General features: G+C 53.2%; 1 protein-coding gene across 6 annotated transcripts in view; it reads right to left on the bottom strand.

The window, feature by feature from the left end:
• PCNT (pericentrin) overlaps window positions 1-20,479 on the bottom strand; it is a 101,410-nt gene extending 80,931 nt beyond the window's left edge. For all 6 annotated transcript variants that reach the window (XM_055313410.1, XM_055313415.1, XM_055313411.1 and 3 more), the window contains exons 1-5: window positions 20,316-20,479; window positions 17,997-18,203; window positions 4,541-4,675; window positions 2,831-3,086; window positions 1,154-1,209 (exon numbers count right to left, since the gene is read on the bottom strand). In XM_055313410.1, coding sequence (XP_055169385.1) covers window positions 1,154-1,209; window positions 2,831-3,086; window positions 4,541-4,675; window positions 17,997-18,203; window positions 20,316-20,372 — 711 coding nt within the window. In that variant the 5' untranslated portion in view covers window positions 20,373-20,479. The remainder of the gene's footprint in view (window positions 1-1,153; window positions 1,210-2,830; window positions 3,087-4,540; window positions 4,676-17,996; window positions 18,204-20,315) is intronic.
• Between the last annotated feature and the right edge of the window lie 714 nt (window positions 20,480-21,193).

Here is a 21,193-nt window from a genome sequence, read left to right as displayed (position 1 = left end):
TGGTGTGGCCATAAATGCCCTAAGAAAGGAGTCCCCAGGATGTCTGGGTGGCTCAGCGGGTGAGCATCTGCCTTCAGCTCAGGTCGTGACCCCAAGGTCCCAGGATCGAGTCCCACTTCGGGTCCCTGCATGGAGCCTGCTTCTCCCTCTGCCTGGGTCTCTGCCTCTCTCTCTCTGTGCCTGGGTCTCTCACAAATAAATAAATAAAATCTTTAAAAAAACAAAACAAGGGCAGCCCCGGTGGCACAGCAGTTTAGCGCCACCTGCAGCCCGGGGTTTGATCCTGGGGACCCTGGATCGAGTCCCACATCAGGCTCTCTGCATGGAGCCTGCTTCTCCCTCTGCCTGTGCCTCTGCCTCTCTCTCTCTGTGTGTCTCTATGAATAAATAAATAAAATCTTTAAAAAAAAATAAAAATAAAAAAACAAAACAAAAAAGAAAGGAGTCTCCACTGTCTAGCTTAGAAGGGTGAGGAGCGGGAGCAAAGCCCCTAACAGCCGTCCAACACCAACGGCCTGATCAGGGCAGCAAGGACATAAACACCCACGTGCCCAACGTCACATACGCCCTCTACTGTCACCAACGTCCCCCGACCTCACGAGCCCCGTCCTCCGCTGTCACGGGCCCCAACAGCCCTTCTACAAATGTAGCCTTGACAAAGGGACCCATCGCCAGGACCAGGCTTGTCACACCCTCAGCGAGAACCCTCCCCAGGAGACTCCAGGACTAGCGGGTACGGTCAGCACAGCACATGGGCCCACCACGGCGTCGGCCGCACAGGGCTCTGCCCCCACAGCTCTTCCCCCGTGCCGGGACCCACACCCCACACAGGTCACTCAGTCACCGGGCGGCCCCTGCTGTGGGAGCACAGGAGGCCTGGGCCGTGGGGGCCACTTGGGAACGAGACTCAGGGTGCAAGTGCTTCGCGTCACAGAACAAGTACACGCAAGGCCCCAAACGAGCTGTGCTGACAAGTTCACGCTGTACAGAGAACGCTTGACCTCAAAAGCAAAAGGCAACACACCATCTACCAGCATGTTCGATGAAAGCTCTGACTGGATTTTGTCCGAATCAGGTGAAGGGGGCCCGGGGAGGGGGGGGGAAGGGCAAGCTGGAGGGATGGAGGGGACCGCGGCCTGACAACGACCCCTACCTCCACGGCCCGGGCGTTTCTCTCCATTTCTGACTGCAGCTTCTCTTTCAGCTCGGCTGCAAGACAGACAGGAGAGCAGATCAGATCTCAGTCTCCGAGTTTCCCAGCCGGAGCCTCGGGAGGTAGGGCCGTGTGCAGGGGCCGCTCCCCGGAGCACGCGCCAGCGCCCCCAGGACTCTCCCAGGACAACGGGGGCTCGGGGCTTGGGGCTCATCTAGGAGGAAACAAGAACCCCACTGTGATTTAAATTACAGATTACAGGATTACATTCCTGCCCAGACCGAGGACAGAGCCCTCCCGGCAGCCTGCAGCCCGACGCTGGCTCAGCCCCGCACACCCCGGGCCTATGGTCCAGGCTCCCCCCGTGCCAGACTCCAGGCGACGTACCACAGACAGGCCGTACCACAGACAGGCAGATGTTCCAGGACCAGCCGCCCCCAAACCCCGAGGGAAGGACCACAAGAAGAGAGGTGCCGGGTGCTGGGGGCGCGGAAGAGGGGCGAGGCTGGACCAGTGTGCAAGCCGTGGCATGGACAGAGGGGTGTGCACACGCCTGGAGATGCTGGTCAGAGGCGCGGGGACCTCAGGAAAGGGCTGCGGGGGAGCAGCGCCAGCCAATGCCACGCGTACAGGCGAGGGTGGCCTGAGCAAGCCCAGAGCCCCAGCAAAGGGCCAGACACCACCTGTGAGGGGAGGTCGCGGGGGCCCAACCCACAGGAGAGCCTCATGGAGCAGAGGGTGGGCGTGGGCTCCTCTGTGGCCCTGTTCCCAGAGGAAACGGCACAGAGGGGCCTAAGAGGAAGCAAGTTTTGTATTTTAAAACATGAGCAAAAACAAGAGGACATAAAACTACTTATTTACACTTGCTGAAATCTACGTGAAAAACGTGGGACGGAACCCCCGGAACCCGAGAAGACTGGCTCCCTCAGACAGCTGCGGGGGGACCCGCAGGAGGGAAGACTTGCAACACATCCGGGGCTGCACACGTTGCTTCCATTTTTCAAATGAAAAACTCAACAAATAGGTAGATAAGCAGAGGAATGGGGAGACTGCTCACGGGCACGGGTTTCTTCCTGGGGGATGAACGTCCTAACCTTAGACGTGGGGACGTCTGCAGACTCGGAAACGCACACTTCAAGGGGAGAACCGTACGTACGTGAACTACAGCGCAATCAAGCTAGTGTTTACAACTGAAGTTCACAAAGCAGTGACTACAAAAAACGTACCCAAAACACCAGTAAAATGTGAAAGTAGCTCTCAGATGTCAATAAAGAGCTCAGTCTAGGAAAAGGTGCCTAAGCCGTCCACAGGGAGCAGAGTGAGGCGCCTGCGGGACGTGGGGGTCCGTGTCCAGGAGCATCGGGGACGGTCGACGAAGCTCAGACAGACACAGTCCCGTCAAACAGGCGGACACGGAAACTTCCAGCACACAGGCAGATCACCACGGACGACACGAGACCATTTTAAAAACTAACACAGGCCCAGCGGAGAACTGGACAGGAGGCAAGGGGACAGCAGAGGCCCACGGAACAGGATGTGCACTGCCCTCCCGCCCGGCAGGGACTCTGTGTGAACCCCTTCCCTGGGACCGGCCCCTGGCGGGCTCACCGCCCCCCACCCCCCGCCAGAGCAGCAGGAGGGGCCCGCGCCCCACTCAGGTCCTGGTGAGGGCCGTACCGGTTTCCTGGCTGCACCGCAGCCGCATCTCGTCTTGCTCCCGCGCGTGCTGCTCCCTGGTGAGCTCCAGCTCCTGTTGCTGCCTGCTGCGCAGCAGGGCCAGCTCCTGGGCGTGCCGGCCATTGAGCATGGCCCGCAGCTCCGTCAGCGCCGTCTCCTTCTCCTTCTGGAGGTTGGCTTGCGTCAGCTCCAGCTGAGCCGTGTGCATGTTGCTCAGACTCAGGCGCAGCGCCTCCAGCTCCAGGGAGGGCACCGGCTGCGGGAGAGCGAGGCGTTTCTGGGCGCTCGGCTCACGGACACCAGCACAACGCCTGGCGTGTCCGTGTCTGCCTCGTGCTCAAGGGACGGCACCAGCTCAGCTCCCCGCAGGGCCTGAGGCAGCCTCAGCACAGCCTGGCAGCTCCCCCACCTAGAACTGCCCACCCCATCCTATCCGGAAGCTCCTCTGAGCCACATGTGCTCTCCCTCCACCTAAACCACGGCTCTGCAGATGGCAGGGGCCACAGGTTCCTCCTCGAGGACACGGGCCACACAAAGCCAGTGGCTGTGCAGGATGGCCCCCAAACTCCCTCCAGGCAGACCCCAGCCCACAGGAGCCTCCTGGCTGGAGACAGGTGAGCAGCCATTCCCGATGTTGCAAGATCCCCATCAGAAACACGGGACGAGGGATCCCTGGGTGGCTCAGTGGTTTAGCGCCGCCTTCAGCTCAGGGCATGACCCTGGAGACCCAGGATCAAGTCCCATGTCAGGCTCCCTGCATGGAGCCTGCCTTTCCCTCTGCCTGTGTCTTCGCCTCGCTCTGTCTCTGTCTCGTGAATAAATAAATAAAATCTTTAAAAAAAAAAAGAAAAGAAAAGAAACACGGGATGACAATCAGAATACGAACAAGAGGTGGCTCTGGACAGTCACTGCCCACAAGGGTAAATCGTAAGGCCAGACGGAGCCCAGCAGTGGCTGAGCTAGTGACACCATCAGGAACCCTGTGCTCCAGACCAGAGGCAGAGTGAGCGCAGCGCTTCGCCGCTCTGGACGGTGGGCAGAGGGCACAGGGGAGACATTTCTGTGTCTAGCTAAGACACGGGGCATCTGTTTCTCCCTCCCCTGACTTGGGGGAAAGTGGAGGAAGGCCTGGGTTCCAGGAAGCATACCTTATTCCCAATCAAAACAACAGAAAAACATGCCTGGAACTTAGCACTTAAGGGACACCCAAAAAAGCATAAAAATAAAATGAATAAAGGAGAGCAGTAAGCAAAAAAATACGGGAATAGGACACGTGTCTCCAAAGAGGCCAGCAGGGACCACTGAGGACAGCGAGGCCACAGGGAGGGGCAGGGCACACAGCAGCCCTCCCGCCACAAGAGCATGTCCAGAGCACCCTCTGCTCCCGCAGGTGGCAGCCACCAGGGGACCGGGTGCTCCTCACAGCCTCGCTCACAGCTTCTCTTGGTCGAGGCCCCTCGGGGACACGGCACTGCCTGTGGTTAACGAGTTCAACGGCAGCAGAGGAATGCCGGCTGTGCTGAGTGGCACCTGGCCAGACTCACTGCCCCAGGTGTCCTCGCACATCCCTCCCCCTGCCCTTTCAAAGGCTCCCATATAGCAAAGTTTGCAGCACATCCATCCACTGTGTCCTACCTGCAACCCTGCCAGGTCCCCAAACCCACCAGTGCAATTATAGGGATCGGCCACGCCCCCGAGTGCCCCTGTCACCTGGGTCTGCAGCTGCACCTGCTGCATCCCCGCTGGCTGCCGAAGCTCCACAGGCACCTGCTGCTGTGCACCGGCCTCGTCCTCCTGTCTTCCCATTGGCTGTGCAATCTCTAGCTTACAGTCTTGTTCACGGTCCTGGAGAAAGAAAAGGAAGGGACAGTCAGGACACTTGGGACAGACCTGAGCCCAGCAGTGCTCACAGCAGGACTCCCAGCTGCCAGAAGGTGAAGCAACCCAAGTGTTCGCAGACAGGGGAAATGCATAAACAAAATGTGGCCAAGCCATCCAAAGGGTATCACTGAGCCGTAAAAGGGAATGACAAACTGACACACGGGACGACGGCAATAACCTCAATACATGAAGCTCAGTGAAAGCAGCCAGGCACAGACTGTGTGGTTCTAGGACTAGGAAATGTCCAGAACAGGCAGGCCCACAGGGAGAGAACGCTGGCCGGGACACCAGGGGCTGGAAGGAGAGGGGGTGGGGAAGGACGGCTAATGGGCACGGGGTTCCTTCTCGGGCAGTGAAGATGTTCTGGGCCTAGACAGTTGCGAGGGCTGCACGACAAAGTGGCCGTACTAAGTGCCCTTGATATCCGTATACTCTAAGATGGTAAATTTTACATATGTGAATTATACCTCAAAATAACTACGAAAAACATTCAGCCTGTTTAAATGGCTTAGAGGAAAGTGGAAAACCCCAGAAAGAGTGGCGGCGGTGTGGATGCCGGACAGGAGGGGGAGGTCCCCAGGCTGCCTGACCCTCAGTCAAAGGAGGGCAGGGGCACCCACAGAAGGGAAACGCACACAAAATGCCTGGAAGTGGTGGGTGCCAATAAAAGCTGAATGAACCTGAAGATGTAAATCTGAAACATCACTTTATACCTAGTCAATCAGCAAAAGTTGGTGATCATGTGGATCCTCAAGGTCACCAAGGTCATGGGGAAACAAGCAAATGCTGTCAAGGACAGAATAAGTTGGTATAACTTTTCATGAACTTTTTGACAACACACATCAAGAGGCATAGAAAACATTTCTGTCTAAATATTCCCACCTCGGGGGCAGCCCGGGTGGCGCAGCGGTTTAGCGCCACCTTCAGCCCAGGGCCTGATCCTGGAGACCCAGGACTCCGTCGGGCTCCCTGCGTGGAGCCTGCTTCTCCCTCTGCCTGTGTCTGTCTGTCTGTCTGTCTCTGTGTGTGTCTCTCATGAATAAATAAATAAAAATCTTTAATTAAAAAAAAATATATATATATATATATTCCCAACTCTGGGGGCGCCTGAGTGGCTCAACTGGCTGAGTGTCCTCTTGATCTCAGTGTCATGTGTTCATGCCCCACGCTGGGCTCTGCACTGGGCACAAAGCTTACTTTAAAAACAAAAAAAATCCCAACTCTGGGAACATTTTTATCATCAACAATCTAAAGGGAAAAGAAAAGCTACAGGTGCTCTATGAGCATCCCAGTCTCCCCTATGCATCCCCAACCAGCGCCCCCGCCTGGCTCGGAGCACACCTGCCCCCACCCCAGCATGCTCCCTGCCCCCCTCCCCCCCAGAGTAGGCTATAACAGCCAGAGGCCTCCCAGCTTCCCCCACGTGACAGCCCAGACCTTTCTCTGGGGCTTGTCGACAAGGCACCTCGGACTCCAACCAAACTGAATTTTCCTGCCCAAACCAGGACTCCTCCAACGCTACGTACCTCGTTAACAGCACCCCCAAGCCCTCACAGTCCTCCTCGGCCTGCTCCCCTCACAGTGACCCCACAATAGCCCAAGGCCAGTCCTGACATCCCTCCATTCCCATGAGCACAGCTGACTGGCCCCCATGGTCACTCAACCTCACGTGAGGTCACTGCTTGGAGGCCAGATGACGCATTCAGAAAACAAATCCAACCCTGTCACACTCCCTTGAAAAACTCAGTGCATCTGCTGCCCTTGGGAAAATCCCTGCAGGGGCAGGCCCTCCTGCTGACTTGGCACCCGCCTCGTGCACCAGGGGGCCCTGCACCCTTGGAACGGCTATGCCCCCCTCCCCTAGCTCGTCTGGGACCTGCCAGCCTCCGTGACCATGCCAAGCCTGGGTTGCCACCCCTGCAGAGGCTCCCGCGGCTCCCTGCACAGCAAGCACTCGGCACTGCCCGCGGGGACGTCCGTGCAAGTGCCCCCGCCTCTGAGGGCCACTGTGGAATCAGACGGTTCAAAGAAGAGCGTTGGAGCCAACTGAATAGCGTCATGGGCCCTTCTTCAGATGAAGGGGCTTTTCCCCCACAGGAATGTCCAGTTTTAAACATAAAAGGCACAATCTTAAGACATTTTTGCTACAAACATCAGAATCGCTGGATAGAATGTGACAAACATGACTCTACGTGCTCTTGGGAGAGGGACACGGCCTGGGCCAGACAGGAGGGCCGGGGACTGGAACGCCATCTGGGGCGACCGGGACGTGCGAGCAGTGCACGCTCCAGAACCCACAGCGCGGCCCGGAGGGCGGCCAGTCGCGACATCCGACACGGCAGCGTCCCGGAGGCCCGTGGGCAGGACAGGACACGGCCGCGCCGCCCAGAGCGAGGCCACCGGGTGTGGGGAGGGCAGGGAGCCTACCCGCCTCCACGGCACGGCAGAGGCGACGTGGGGCGTCACTCCCGAGACGGTACGACCCAGGCTCCTCGCCACGTGTTTACTAATGTACAGCTGCCCCGGGGCGCAGAAACCCCCAAGCAGAGGAACGGGCCTAAAAAGAAGTCCTAGCCAAGGCGTACGGCCGGGACAGCAAGCGGACGCGAGGCTGGCACCGTCGGGAAGGGCCCCGCGGGCCGCGGCGCACGCACTCACGGAGCCACAGCAGCACCTGCGTGAGGCCTGCCGCAGGCCGCCCCAGGAGGGTAACAGGTGTGCGGGGAGCGCGACCTTCGGCAGCGCCCACAGGGGCCCGCACGATGTGCAGTCCCCGGCCCGGGCCGCACGGGGGTCACACCACAGAACTGCCTGCGCCTCCCGACACCGGGCAGGGCTCAAACCTGTGTGCTCACGGAAAGGTACCGTCACACTTAAAGTAGAAGCAGCTTCAAGTCCTGCCTGGGAAACCTCTCGTTGTTCAAAATGGTGTCAGTGTCTTTAAAAAATCCAAACGGGGGGCGCCAGGGGGGGCTCGGCGGTGGAGCATCTGCCTCGGCCCAGGGTGTGACCCAGGGTCCCGGGATCGAGTCCAGTGTCGGGCTCCCCACAGGGAGCCTGCTTCTCCCTCTGCCTGTCTCTGCCTCTCTGTATGTCTCTCATGAATAAGTAAAATCTTTAAAATAAATAAATAAAGGTATAGAAATGAAGTATATTATCACTTCAAAAAGGATTAAAAAGAGAATTAAAAACAAGAAATGCCCCGACAAAAAATAATCCAAAGCCCCACCCCCACTGTAAAAAGAGAAAAAAGCAAACAAAACACATAGAAAGCCTAAATTAAATAAAATGTAAACTCAAACACATCAGAGATGACATTACCCACTAAAAAGACAAAGACTGTCAGATAACTCTAAAGAATCAACCCCATGCTGTTCAGCAGGGCATACATCTAAAACACAAGGATGCAAGATGTTGGAAGAGAAAGAATAAAAAACACCAGTATCGTGTCTGATCCATTTACACAAAGTTTTTTTTTTAAGGTTTATTTGAGAAAGAGAGCAGGAGAGCACACAAGCAGGGGGAGGGGCAGAGGGAGAAGCAGACTCCGAGCTGAGCAGGGAGCCCGAGGTGGGACTCGATCCCAGGACCCCGGGATCATGACCTGAGCTGAAGGCAGAGGCCTAACCAACTGAGCCACCCAGGAGCCCCTTTATTGTTTTATTCTTACTCCTACAAATTACTTGTGAAATAACTTAAACAGAAAGTAAAAGCATCCGGGGACCCAGATGACAGATAGCGGTAGTCCACACGAATCGGAGTCGGAAGGGCTCTGGAACCATACTCCCTAAAACTCCTACAGCCCTATGTTTTAAACCTTCAATACAAGTCTCTGTGAAGGTGATTTTCCTCTGAAATTCTTGACCTCCGAGCAAGGTCTGGATGGTTCTTTTACAAGATGACCCGTACTTCCTTTGTTCCTGACACATAACTGGAAGGTCAAATACTGCTTTCTGCCATTTCTCAGTTAACTGCCAGGAAGGAACGGAAGGAAAATGCCTTTTCAGATCCTCCACTTAAATTGTGAGGGAAGGTGGCTAGATCCTGAACATTTACCATGAAGTCCTTCTGCAACTCTATCTCTGCTTATAACCTCCTAAAGAAACTCAAATCTAAAGCTGCTTACAAAGCTTACACGGTTTATTTGGGACGCCCGGGTGGCTCAGCAGTTTAGTGTCTGCCTCCGGCTCAGGTCGTAATCCTGGGATCCGGGATCGAGTCCAGCCTCAGGCTCCCTGTGAGGAGCCTGCCTCTCCCTCTGCCTGTGTCTCTGCCTCTCTCCGTGTCTCTCATGAATAAATAAATAAAATCCTTTAAAAAAAATAAAAGTGAAACTTCTAAAAAGCTCCCCATGGGCAGAGTAAAGCAAAGACACCTTTAGTCCTGCCCCTACAAGGGCCCATCCTCTGCTGACACAGATGCGGCTGCAGCGCAGGGAAACCTTTGTGCCCATGACTGTCCTGCCACAAAGCGATCTGTGCTGGACTTGGAACAGTGAACGCTTTCCTGGAAGTTTACTTTTCAGAAGATCATTACTCCAGGCCCCAAGATCACAACCTGAGCCAAAGTCACACACAACCAACCGAGCCACTCAGGCACCCACGATTGATTTTTAAGTCATCTCTATACCCAATGTGGGGCTCAAACTTACAACCCCAAGATCAAGAGTTGCATCCCCTACCGACGGAGCCAGCCAGGCGCTCCTAACATGGTACTTTACCTATACACATGAAAACTTTTAAAAGTCTATAATTAAAAATAACTTGTTGAAAAATAATAAAAATTTGAAAAATTGTGAATGAAGGTAAAGTCACACACAGAGAAAAACCAGTAAGCTTGACTGTATGTATATTTTAAAGGCTGGAAATTGATCTGTGTACCTATCTCAAGAAGTTAGAAAAACAACAAAATTAAAACCCAACATAATTTAAAATAAGAAACTATATATAGTAAGAGCATAAGTTAAACATAAATGTATACATAAAAGAATAAACACTAATTTAAGGATGTATTTATTTTAAAAAAAAATAAATAAATAAAGATGCATTTATTTGAAAGACACCAAGTGCACACCCACAGGGCTTGATCCCACAATCCATGAGATAATGACCTGAGCCAAAACCGACTGAGCCACCCAGGTACCCCTGGAGTTAATTTTTTTATAAGAATAATAAATATTAACTTGTGGTGAGACTAATAAAGGCACAATTACCTTTAAAAAAATGAAGAAGGTCGGGATGTCTGGGGGGCTCAGCGGTTGAGTATCTGCCTTTGGCTCAGGGCATGACCCCAGGGTCCCGGGATCGAGTCCCACATCGGGCTCCCTGCACTGAGCCTGCTTCTCCCTCTGCCTGTGTCTCTGCCTCTCTCTCTCTCTCTCTCTCTCTCTGTCTCTCATGAACAAATACATTAAAATGTTAGAAAAAAAAATAAGAGAGATGCCTGGGTGGCTCAGCAGTTGAACGTCTGCCTTCAGCTCAGGTCGTGATCCCAGGATCCAGGATCTGGTCCCACACTAGCTCCTTGCAGGGAGCCTGCTTCTCCCTCTGCCTATGTCTCTGCTTCTCTCTGTATGTGTCTCTCATGAATAAAAAAATAAGATCTTTAAAAAAAAATGAAGAGGGTCATCAATACTGGTGCCACAACCACTAAGAAGAGAACATTCCTATGAAAAAATGCCAACTAGAAGATCAGATAAAAAAGTGAATTCTGAGAAAAAGCCTTAGTGAATAGTCTGATAATTCTTAAATAAGTAGAGTCTGTAATCAAAGGCTTTCCCACAAACAAAACCTCAGTTCACCATCCTACACAGGCTCCTCCAGAGCAGAGGAGACCTCAGCTCATCAGGTAAGGCCATCCTGACAAGGAGGTTAAAGTACAGGTCACCTCCTCACAAAAATACATGCTTCTCTGTAGCAACTGAGATGATCATATAACTTTTCTCTTTGAGTCTGTTAATAGCACTAATTTCTTTGACTAATCTTGCACAACACTCTAATACACTCCACTTGGGGTGCCTGGGTGGCTCAGTTGGTTAAGCCTCCAACTCTTCATTTCAGCTCTGGCCATTATCTCAAGGTTGTAAGACTGAGCTCCACATCAGGCTCCAGGCTCTGCACTGAGTCTGCTTGTCCCTCTCCCTATGCTTTGCCCCCACCTTGCACGCTCTCTCTCTCTCTCTCTCTAATAAATAAAATCTTAAAAAAAGAAAACCACTCCACTCTACATCCACCCAAACTGCTAATACAGAAGGAAAAAAAAAAAAAAAAGGCTGTCAATATCAATCACAGATGTTATGGGACAAGTGATCCTTACACATCACTACTAAAAATAGAAACAACTGTTTTACATGATTCAACATGTGCATGTTGAAAACATACGTGTACACTGATCCAATAATTAAATAATTACAGCCTCAATAAAAACATGTGCACATGTACACCAAGAGACCTATGTGAGAATGTACAGAGCAAATGCCAAGTAACAGTGGAGCAAACAGATGGAGGTACATTCATACAACAGACTACGACACACCAACGAAGATGAATAAACTATAGCTCTTAACATGGATGAACCTCATAAATAAGACACTTGATATAAAGATACAAACTCAAGACAGGCATACTTGAGATTATTCCATTTATTAAAGTTAAAATATCAGGGGTATCTGGCCAGGTCAGTTGGTAAGGCATATGACTCTTCATCTCAGAGTCAGGAGTTCAAACACCACATTGGGTATAGAGATTACTTAAATAAAAAAAACTTAAAAAATTTTCAAAAATCAACAAGACTGTAGTTCTAAAAGTCAAGGTACTCAATACACAAAAAGTAACTTGAGATAAATCTATGATTTGTCTTATTTATTCATGAGACAGAGAGAGGCAGAGACACAGGCAGAGGGAGAAGCAGGCTCCCCGTGGGGAGCCCCATGTGGGACTCGATCCCGGGACCCCAGGATCACGCCCTGAGCAGAAGGCAGACGCTCAACCACTGAGCCCCCCAGGCGTCCCACAACAAAGTCATTTGCAGACAAAAAAAGAAAAGCCTAGAAAATTCATCAGCAGACCTGCGCTACCCAAAAAACTGTTGAAAGGAAGTTCTTCAGGAAAAACGATAACACGATGAAAAATAGGGTCTATACCAACACACAAAAGCCCTGGAATTGGCAGATAAATTGGTTAACATAAAAGATCACTTTCATTTTTTTAAGATATTTGTTCATTCATTCGTTCATTCCACACCCAGCATGGAGCCCAACATGGGGCTTGAACCCAGGATCCTGAGATCAAGACCTGGGCTGAGATCAAGAGTCCGATGCTTAAACTGCTGTGATTTCCATGATACCACACGTGGAAAAAAGCAGGATACAGAAAAGTATGTAACATATCCTGCTACTAAAAGCAAATAAATGCTAAAGAATATATGCACATATTTACTTTCATTTTTAGGATCATAACAATAGGGGCCCCCGGGTGGCTCAATCAGTTATGGGTCTCCCTTTGGCTCAGGTCATGGTCCCAGGATCCTGGGATGAAGCCAGCATCTGGCTCCCTGCTCAATGGGGAGCCTGCTTCTCCTTCTCCCTCTCCCCCCAGCTCATACTTAACACACTCAGGCTCACTCTCTAATATTTTTTGAAACATAGAAAAAGAAAGAAATGTAACAATAAACAAAAAACTAAATAGTTAACTAGAAAGAAAAGAAATAGTACATAAGGGAAAGGCATAGTCAAATTATCTGAATATGCTTTGACTTTATAGATTTAATTTTAGAACCATGTTGACATTTTACATAATTGTAAAACAAAATCAAAACAAATGAAAATCCCTAACACATAGAGATAATAAAACAAATAAATATAAATATATTAAGTTACCAGCTTAGTCATACAGAGCAGAACTATTTCAAGTGACTTTAATATGACTGTGGAAAATATCTAAAGGACAAAAATAAGTACAAAGAAATGTTGGTATTGGGGCAGCCCGGGTGGCTTGGCGGTTTAGCGCCGCCTTCAGCCCAGGGTGTGATCCCGGAGACCTGGGATCGAGTCCCTGCATGGGGACTGTACACGCAGTACACGGTGGATCAATCACCGACCTCTACCCCTGAGAATAACAGTACACGGTACGTTAACTTGAATGTAAATAAAATTCTGAAGGGGAAATTAATTAATTAATTCTGAAAAAACCACCACCATAATCTGACCAAGCCTCTACTCTAGACGGAAGTGGCAGTTTACAGAAACTACAGCAGAAGGGCCAGGGTGTCAGAGGAAGCTTCCCAACAACCCACAGGGATGCAAACAACAAAATCCAAACTGTGGTCAATTCTCTGGGATAAACAGCAGATTGTCCTAACAACCACATCACGAAGGAAAGGGGGAGGGATGTACAGATCACAGGAATTCACTGCTGTGTGTGGAACTCCAGCCTTTGGAAACCTTAGAACAGACGCCTCTGAGAACCCAGTAGGAATAACACATGATGGACAGCCCCGGTGGCCCAGCGGTTGAGCATCTGCCTTCAGCCCAGGGCGTGATCCTGGGGTCCTGGAATCGAGTCCCACATCAGGCTCCCTGCATGCAGCCTGCTTCTCTCTCTGCCTGTGTCTCTGCCTCTCTGTCTCTCTGTTTCTCATGAATAAATAAATAAATAAAAATATTTGTTAAAAAAAGGAATAACACATGGTGATTTTACATTTTTGTCTTATGATTACCATCAGCTCATTACAGTAACAACTCTATAAAAAAACAGCTTTTGATGGCAGCCTGACCACTGCCCACCACATGAAGAGCCAGCAGACACGGAGAAGGTTCTCTCTCCCTCATCCGTAGCCACCAGACTGCAGAGAAGCTCTGCAGCCGACAGTCAGCTAGGCAGGACCGCCGGCAGAGGAAAGACCAACACGTTCACAGACAACACATGTGGGATGAAAAAAAGAAAGAAAGAAAGGAAGGAAAGAAAGGAAAGAAAGGAAAGAAAGGAAAGAAAGAAAGAAAGAAAGAAAGAAAGAAAGAAAGAAAGAAAGAAAGAAAGAAAGAAAGAAAGAAAGAAAGAAAGAAAAAAATTTAAGTGCGTTCCACTGTGTGTGGGGCCCAACACAGAACTTGAACTCACAACCCTAAAATCCAGACCCGAGCTGAGGTCAAGAGTCAGACTCTGAACCGACTGAGCCTCCCAGACACCCCTGTAAGCAAGATTTTGCCTGAATGAGCACGCACATCTTTCTAGAGAAGCCCACACATTTCATCAGCTTCTGGGTGTAAATCCTGGCTTGAAGTAGGGAAGTAGTACTTATAATAAGTTATAAATAAAAAAACAAAATGCTTTGCTGTGGTCATTGCAGGACAGCAGATCCCTCGCACACCCCCTCCCGCACCGTTGCTCCCCCAAGCCCCTCAACCAGCTGAGATAATGCAGACTAACCGAGCTGCCCCATGTATGGAAAACTAGGTCGCAGCACTCAGCGTCTCCACTACAAATGGACTGAAGCACAGGCAGAGGTCCGCGGGCGGAGGGCCCCTCCCAGCGGTCTCGCTCACGCCAGGACGCCCCGGGCACCACGACCCGCCCCGGGCAGCGTGAGGCCGCTCTCCCGACCGCCCACCCCGCGGACGCCGCCCTCACCCAGGCGGGAAGATCACTCACTCCCCAGCCTGGGAGGGAAAGGCACCAGCTCAGCACCTGAAAACGACGAATCCACGAGGTAGGAGGTAGGAGCAAACGCCTCGCCTTAGAACTTTATGACAAACGTGACACTTCCCTTGAAACAGGCAAGACGTTAGCCGACTAACAGTGACCCTGACTAACAGTGACCCTGCTGGCGGGGAACGCCAGGGCACAGAGCCCCGCGAGCCAGAAGCTCCTCCACCCCGACCCGTCTCTCCACGACGTCGTCCTGGCTCGGATGCTCCTCCAGTGTGGACTCTAGCCTGAGCCTCTGACTTTCAAGCTGACTCTGATCCTCAGGCAACATGTTCTGTCCTTTAAAAGACAAAGGTCAAGTATTTCTCTCCTACTCTGAGCCCGTGAAGGTCCGAGCACGCCACTCGCCACGGCGCCAATCAGCCTTCCACAGCCTTTCTCTCAATATGACCTTCAGATTTATCACATCCTCCCCCCCCACCCCCCGTTACGGACTGACTGGTGTCCCCCAGATTCCAGCCTCTGAGGAGGGGATTAAGGTTAAATGAACTCACAGGGTGGGGCCTGGTGTCCCTGTAACAGGAAGGTCGGGACACGTGGAGAACAGCGGCCACAGGAGAATCAGCCCTGCCCACACCTGATGTCAATGTCCAGCCTCCGGACCATGAGAGGACAAGCACCTGCTGTGTGAGCCTCCAGCCTGCAGTATTTCATCACAGGGCCAAGCTGACCAAGACGCACCCGGGAAGCAGGTGGGGGTGCTGCTGTCAGAGACACCTCCACATGAGCAAGCAGCTCTGGAACCGGGTGATGGGCAGGGGCCGCTGGCAGAGATGCAGGTGCCACAGGCCCTTCCAGCGAGGCCTCCGAGAGGATTGGAAAACGTGCCGTTGGGAGGCTGGAGCAAAGGTGACCGGTGGACGCACGTGGCCAAGAGCTTCGCTGCACTGTGCTCAGTGGGAGGCGGAACTTGCGAGCAAAGACGCAGGATATTCAGCTGAGCAGGGGTGGCCTGCTACTCCTTCCAGCTCACGGTAAGACGGAGGGGAGGAACTCTGAAGAACTGCTAGCAAAGAGGGCCCAGAACTTGAAGATTTGGAATTCTCTGCAAAAACGGAGCATGTGCATTCTGCAGAGAAGCCACGGGCGTGGCCGCGACTGCTGGCTCAGAGATCCCTAGGGGAGTCAGCCAGTCACCAGCCACGGCCAGAAAGGGAAGTGAAGTGGAGCTGATACCGGCAGACACTGCCAGTCTGCATCCCAGGAAACAGGCAGGCAGGCTGGAGTAAGATCTTTCAGACTTCTGAGATTCTACAAACACGACCACGTGTTATCGTTCCACAAAAGGGAAGAATGACCCTCACAGTGATATGGGGGCCAGAGGCCATCAGGGGCTGCCAGGCCCGGCAGGCCAGGCTGTTTCCTCCTCAGTTTCAGAAGATGGGGTCCTTTCCTCAAGCTCAGCAAGAGTGTCTGCCCAGGGGTCAGGGTGGGGCCTCCATGTAGGGCTACGTGGGGAGGCTGCAGCCTCAGTGGCCCTGAGGGCAGAGCATCCAGCCAAGGAGGATTATTTTCTTAGTCTTAAAATGCAACAGAGAGATGCTTGAGTGGCTCAATGGTTGAGCATCTGCCTCTGGCTCAGGCCATGATCTCAGGGTCCTGGGATCAAGTCCCGCCTCGGGCTCCCCACTCAGTGAGGAGTCTGCTTCTCCCTCTGCCTCTGCCCCGCCCCCTTCCTGTGCTCTCTGTCTCAAAAATAAATGAAATCTTAAGAAAAAAAAAAAAAAAAACCAGCAAGGCCTCTTCAAAGATGCCCAACTTAAAAAGACAAGTTAAGACTGAGAACTTTAAAAAAAAAAAAAGAAGAAAAAAAAAAAAAAGACTGAGAAACTAACCCAGAATAGAGTAGACTGAGGTGGCAGGGCGCTGAAATATAATACAGAACCTTGGACGGGTGAAAGGGCAGTAGTGGGACAGTAGAGAAGATTTAAATAAGCTCCATCAATTAGCTCATGATACTGTTTCAGTGTCAAATGAAACCTTATGATACCATACCGATAACACAAGATAGTAATATTTCAAGAGCCTAAGTGGAAGGTATCTACAAACCCTGTGGTAATTTTTGCAATTTTTTTGTTAAGCCAGACATTATTTCAAAGTGAAAAACTAAAACATGTAGAAGATTTAATTTAATATAAAAAGATTTCTCTGACTTGAGAGTAAAAATAAAATGAATAACTTAATCATAAATCAGGAGGTTTCCTCCTCAAGATGCCTAGGAGAGGGACGCCTGGGCGGCTCAGTGGCTGAGCATCTGCCTTCAGCCCAGGGCGTCACCCCGAGTCCTGGGATCGAGTCCTCCATCAGGCTCCCTGCATGGAGCCTGCTTCTCCCTCTGCCTGTGTCTCTGCCCCTCTCTCTCTCTCTGTGTCTCTCATGAATAAATAAATAAATAAAATCTTAAAAAAAAAAAAAAGGAGCCTAGGAGAAAACATACAGAGAAGAGTAACATAGCTTTCGTTCACTGGCACAGCTGCGACGGAGACGGCTGCTGAGAACTGCTGCTCTACCCAAGACAAGCACAGAGGATGACGGTGACCCTCTGGCCTGCAGGGGGAGAAGGAGTGAGATGGGATCGGCTGGCCAGATGCTCCCCAGATGAGGGAGGACAACAGCTAAGTCATCCAAATTTTCAAAAAAAGTAAAAAAATCCAGATGTGGTAAAGTATCATAAATTTAACTGCTGGCAATGATTCCACTTCTCCAGTCAAGCAGAACAGATACATGATGATTTTTCGTCAAATTCTGCCTCCAGCCACCCGTATTCCAGCTCATTCTAGCCAACACCTAAAGCTGCTCCTGCTCCGTGTACACAGCAAGCCCTCGAGATCCCACTCTAGGCCATCAGGAGGCCAGCGGGCTCAGCGCCCTCAATACCCACATCCACTAGTCGGCCACACCTGCCCCTGCAGCTCACGGGGCCTCAAGCAGAGGATGGTGGTGCCTCATCCAGCAAGACACCATTTGTGCAACACCTGCACTCATTCCCTCTTCATTCCACTCAGAGAGAAGGTAAAGAGCAAAGAACGATAAGCAGGCGAAGGAATATTATGGCTTCAGTGTGCAAAGACAAGCCTGTGAAAGGGGCTGACACGTACAGCCACACCCACACTGATAAAATTTCCAAGCAAGAACCTACACTGACACTTGTCTTCAGTCAATCAAAATCCCAAAATCATAGAAGATCAAATCAGTCGGAGTGAAAACACAAAAATATATTCCCTTTTTGTAAAGTCAAATTCTTTTCCCACCTTTAATGGGCAAAAGCAGATCAAAGTCACACGGGTCACAACTAGAAGATAAGCAAAATGCTGGGGATCCCTGGGGGGCGCAGCGGTTTGGCGCCTGCCTTTGGCCCAGGGCGCGATCCTGGAGACCCGGGATGGAGTCCCACGTCAGGCTCCTGGCATGGAGCCTGCTTCTCCTTCCTCCTTTGTCTCTGCCCCTCTCTCTCTCTCTCTCTCTCTCATAAATAAATAAATAAATAAATAAATAAATAAATAAATAAATAAATAAAAATAAATCTTTAAAAAAAAAAAAAGATAAGCAAAATGCTAAAGCACAGCACTGAGGACACCTACCTGTGCTGCTCCTGCTCCGTCAGGGGTGTCGCTGCACGACGTGTCTCTGCAAACGTCCCCTCCTCTTCCCAGGAGTCCACCATCCTCGGTGGCTACCGGGCTCTCCTCCTGGACAGGCGCATCGACAGCCGGGCCCTTCCTCTTCGCCGTCTTTTTCTTCGGATACGCACAGTCACCTTTTGTTTTTCTCTGTCGGAAGTGAGCAAGCTGCGCAAAAACGTAGAGAAATAGTAAAGGCAAAGATAAGTAAGAAAAAAGTAACAGAACCACAAAGCCAAGGAGCTGGTGGGGAACATGAGGCTCTGGGGCTGGCTCAGTGTACTCAGCCAAACCTCGCCAGACCCACGTCAACCAACAGACCCCTGTCCTACAAACTCTGCCTTCATTAATACCTGCGATGCTAGCATTTAAGTTCAGAATTCTCTCTGAAGTCCCATAACGAGGACTGTTAATTATGCCTACATACGGACGAGAGAAAGCAATACGGCCAATTGGCAAAATAGCTTTCCTAGCCCCTGGCAGTTTTCAGAAAAATACAACTGAAAAAAATACATCTATTCAAAAGAATGATAGCTTAATCAAGACATGCCTAAGGTTTAAAACTACGTGAATACTAAATCTCTTTTTGCCCCCATTTCCCCCCAAATGAGGAAATATATAGCCTAGCCAAAACTTCCTAGCCATAGAATCTGAGGCAAGGTACAGAAATAGCAAAAAATTAATTAAGCCAGGTCAATCTAAGATCCTCCTTTATGGAATCAGATGTTCTATTTTTCATGACACAGCTCACCAATGCACCAGGGACCTCCACAGAATGTCACCCATCAGAAGACACAACCCAGCTCCGTTCAGCGCCTCAAACTGACAGGGTTTTGGACTCTGTCCACACACCGTCTCCCACTAAGACCTTACTCAAACATAGGAGATCGAACATCGGCTGGTCACGAGGGGACGTCGGCTCCTTCAAATGACAACCGTGCTCATAAAAGCAAACGCATCTAAGGACCGCTTGTGCAAATGTAACAGAAGTGCTCACTTTCATAGACAGGAAAACCACCTAAGGCCACTTCAGCGAGAAAATCCGTGTCTGCGGGACAGAGCCTGCCTTCCAAGCCAGCCCCACGTTCCCCGTCAAGCCCGTGCCCGGGTTCCCTCCCACATGGTCATGCCCGACTCTGGCCTGGGGCCTCCCAACAAGAGATGCCCGGTTTCATCTTGCAACAAGGTGACCCTTCCTTGTCACCCCTCCATGCACCTTTACTGCAGGTGGGGGCGGGGAGGGGGAACACATGCCAAGTATTCAACTCCAGCTCCTCTTCATCTCCGGCCCGTGTCGGTGCTGGGCACCTGCCAGCCACCACCTCCCTCTTTGAACCCCAGTCCAGGTCTCTTCTTCGCACGAAGGCTGCACAAGGCCACCCTGTCCCCTGCCTGTCGCCACGAGACGCTGCTGCCAGGCCACGGCGCGCTGCGATGGGCTCCTTCAAAGGATGCTCCTGCAGAGCATCTCCGGTGACCCGGTCTGTGTCAAACCCCAGTGTCCGGCCACTGCCAACCCCAACACAGCACCTTCACGCGGCTCTACCTGCCAACAGGTGACACCGACCCCGCGCTCAGCCCTGCCCCGCAGGGCCTGCCACCTGCCGCCTGCAGCAGCTCCCAGGGCACCCACAGGCGCCTCGGTCAGGGGTGGGGCCCCGCCAGGAAGGCCAGCCCGGGGGCCGCTGCAGCAGGGCCCCCCCCTCACCTGGGCCCCAGAGAAGGGGAAGCGGCAGGCCCCGTGCAATGTCAACACTTCAGGTGCCCCCGCACCGACACTCCAAGACTTCCTGACGTCAAAAAAAAAAAAAAAAAAGCTGCATAATTCCAGGTACAGCAAAAATCTGCAGGTAGTGTCCAGTAGGAGGAGGCCGCGGCGCTAGCGGGGGGCGGGGCGGCTCGTGAGGCCACGCCCCAGGCCACGCCCCCACCCGCCTAGCATTGCCCCGCCCCGCGCACAGACGCAGCCCCGCGAGTCCCGGCATGCCCCGCGCCCGGCCTCCACGCGCGGGAGCCCCACCCCCCACGCACGTCCCCAGCCGGTGATTGGCTGCGGCCGCCACGGGGGCGGGGCCGGGCAGAGGGCGGCGGATTCAAGATGGCGGCGGTCAGGAGGCGGCTTCCAGCCGAGTCGGCGGGAAGGGCAAGGCCTTGGCGGCGGTCCCCGGCGCACCGCATCGCTCCTCGCAGGGGACAGCCAGCAGCCGTCGCCGGGACCTGCCCTTGGGAACCCGCGCTGGGACAGCGGGAGGAGGAGCAGGAGGAGGCGCCGCCGTTTACCTTCGCTCTCCCGGCCTCCACCTTTCTGCGCCGCTGCTCTTGCTCATCTTCGTCCATCTCCCTCCGGGGTTTCCCGCGGGCCCCCCGAGAGGGCACGGGGTCCACACGCCGCCGCCCTCCGCTCTATTTACACTCCCTCCCCCTAGTCCGGGCTCGCCCTCCCCCCGCGACAACTGTCACGCAGACGTGAGCCCGGCTCCGCCCCCTGCGTGCGCCGTCCGCCCCGCAGCCAATCAGGGGCGCCGTGGTCCTGCCCTCGCGCACGCGCAGTCGGGGCGGGGCGGCCCACACGGGACTCCGCCCCTGCCGGCCGCTGGCCTCCCATTGGCGGGATGAAGGCCCCGCCTCCCAGCGGGGCCAATGGCGGGGCGCGGAGGCCTCGGAGCCCTCTGTAATTGGTCGGATTTGAAGAGGGCGTCGCTGCTGCGGGCGCGGGCGCGGAGGGCGGCTTCCCCGGCGCGGACTGCGGGGCCCTTGGGCGGTGGTGTCCCCGGTCGGGTCCCCCGGAGCTGCCGGTCGGCGCCAGGGAGCTCGCGGGCCGCGCGGAGGGCCCCTCGGTGGGCGGTGGCGGGGGCCGAGCTCCGGTTCCCCGGGCGCCGCCCCCGTGTGACCCCTGGACCGCGCTGCGGCCGCGCGGGGGGGCGGGGCGGGGCCTCTCCTCCCTGGGGACGCGCTTCCGGGCGGAGTGGGCGCCGGCCGCAGCCTTGACCCCGGGGTCGGGCCAGGCCGCGCCGTCTGTCCGGGCCCCCCAGGGACTGGTCCCCCCGCCTTGACCCCCGGGGGCGGCGGGGTCAGCCTCCCACTCCTGATGTCCCTCGGCCCCGGGCTCCAGCCCCAGGGGGCTGCGGCTCAGAGCGGACTCAGCTGGACACGCTGCC

This window comes from Nyctereutes procyonoides, unplaced genomic scaffold (genome assembly GCF_905146905.1).
Source record: "Nyctereutes procyonoides isolate TBG_1078 unplaced genomic scaffold, NYPRO_anot_genome, whole genome shotgun sequence".
NCBI classification, from domain to species: domain Eukaryota; kingdom Metazoa; phylum Chordata; class Mammalia; order Carnivora; family Canidae; genus Nyctereutes; species Nyctereutes procyonoides.
This window is presented reverse-complemented; position numbering and strand designations above follow the sequence as displayed.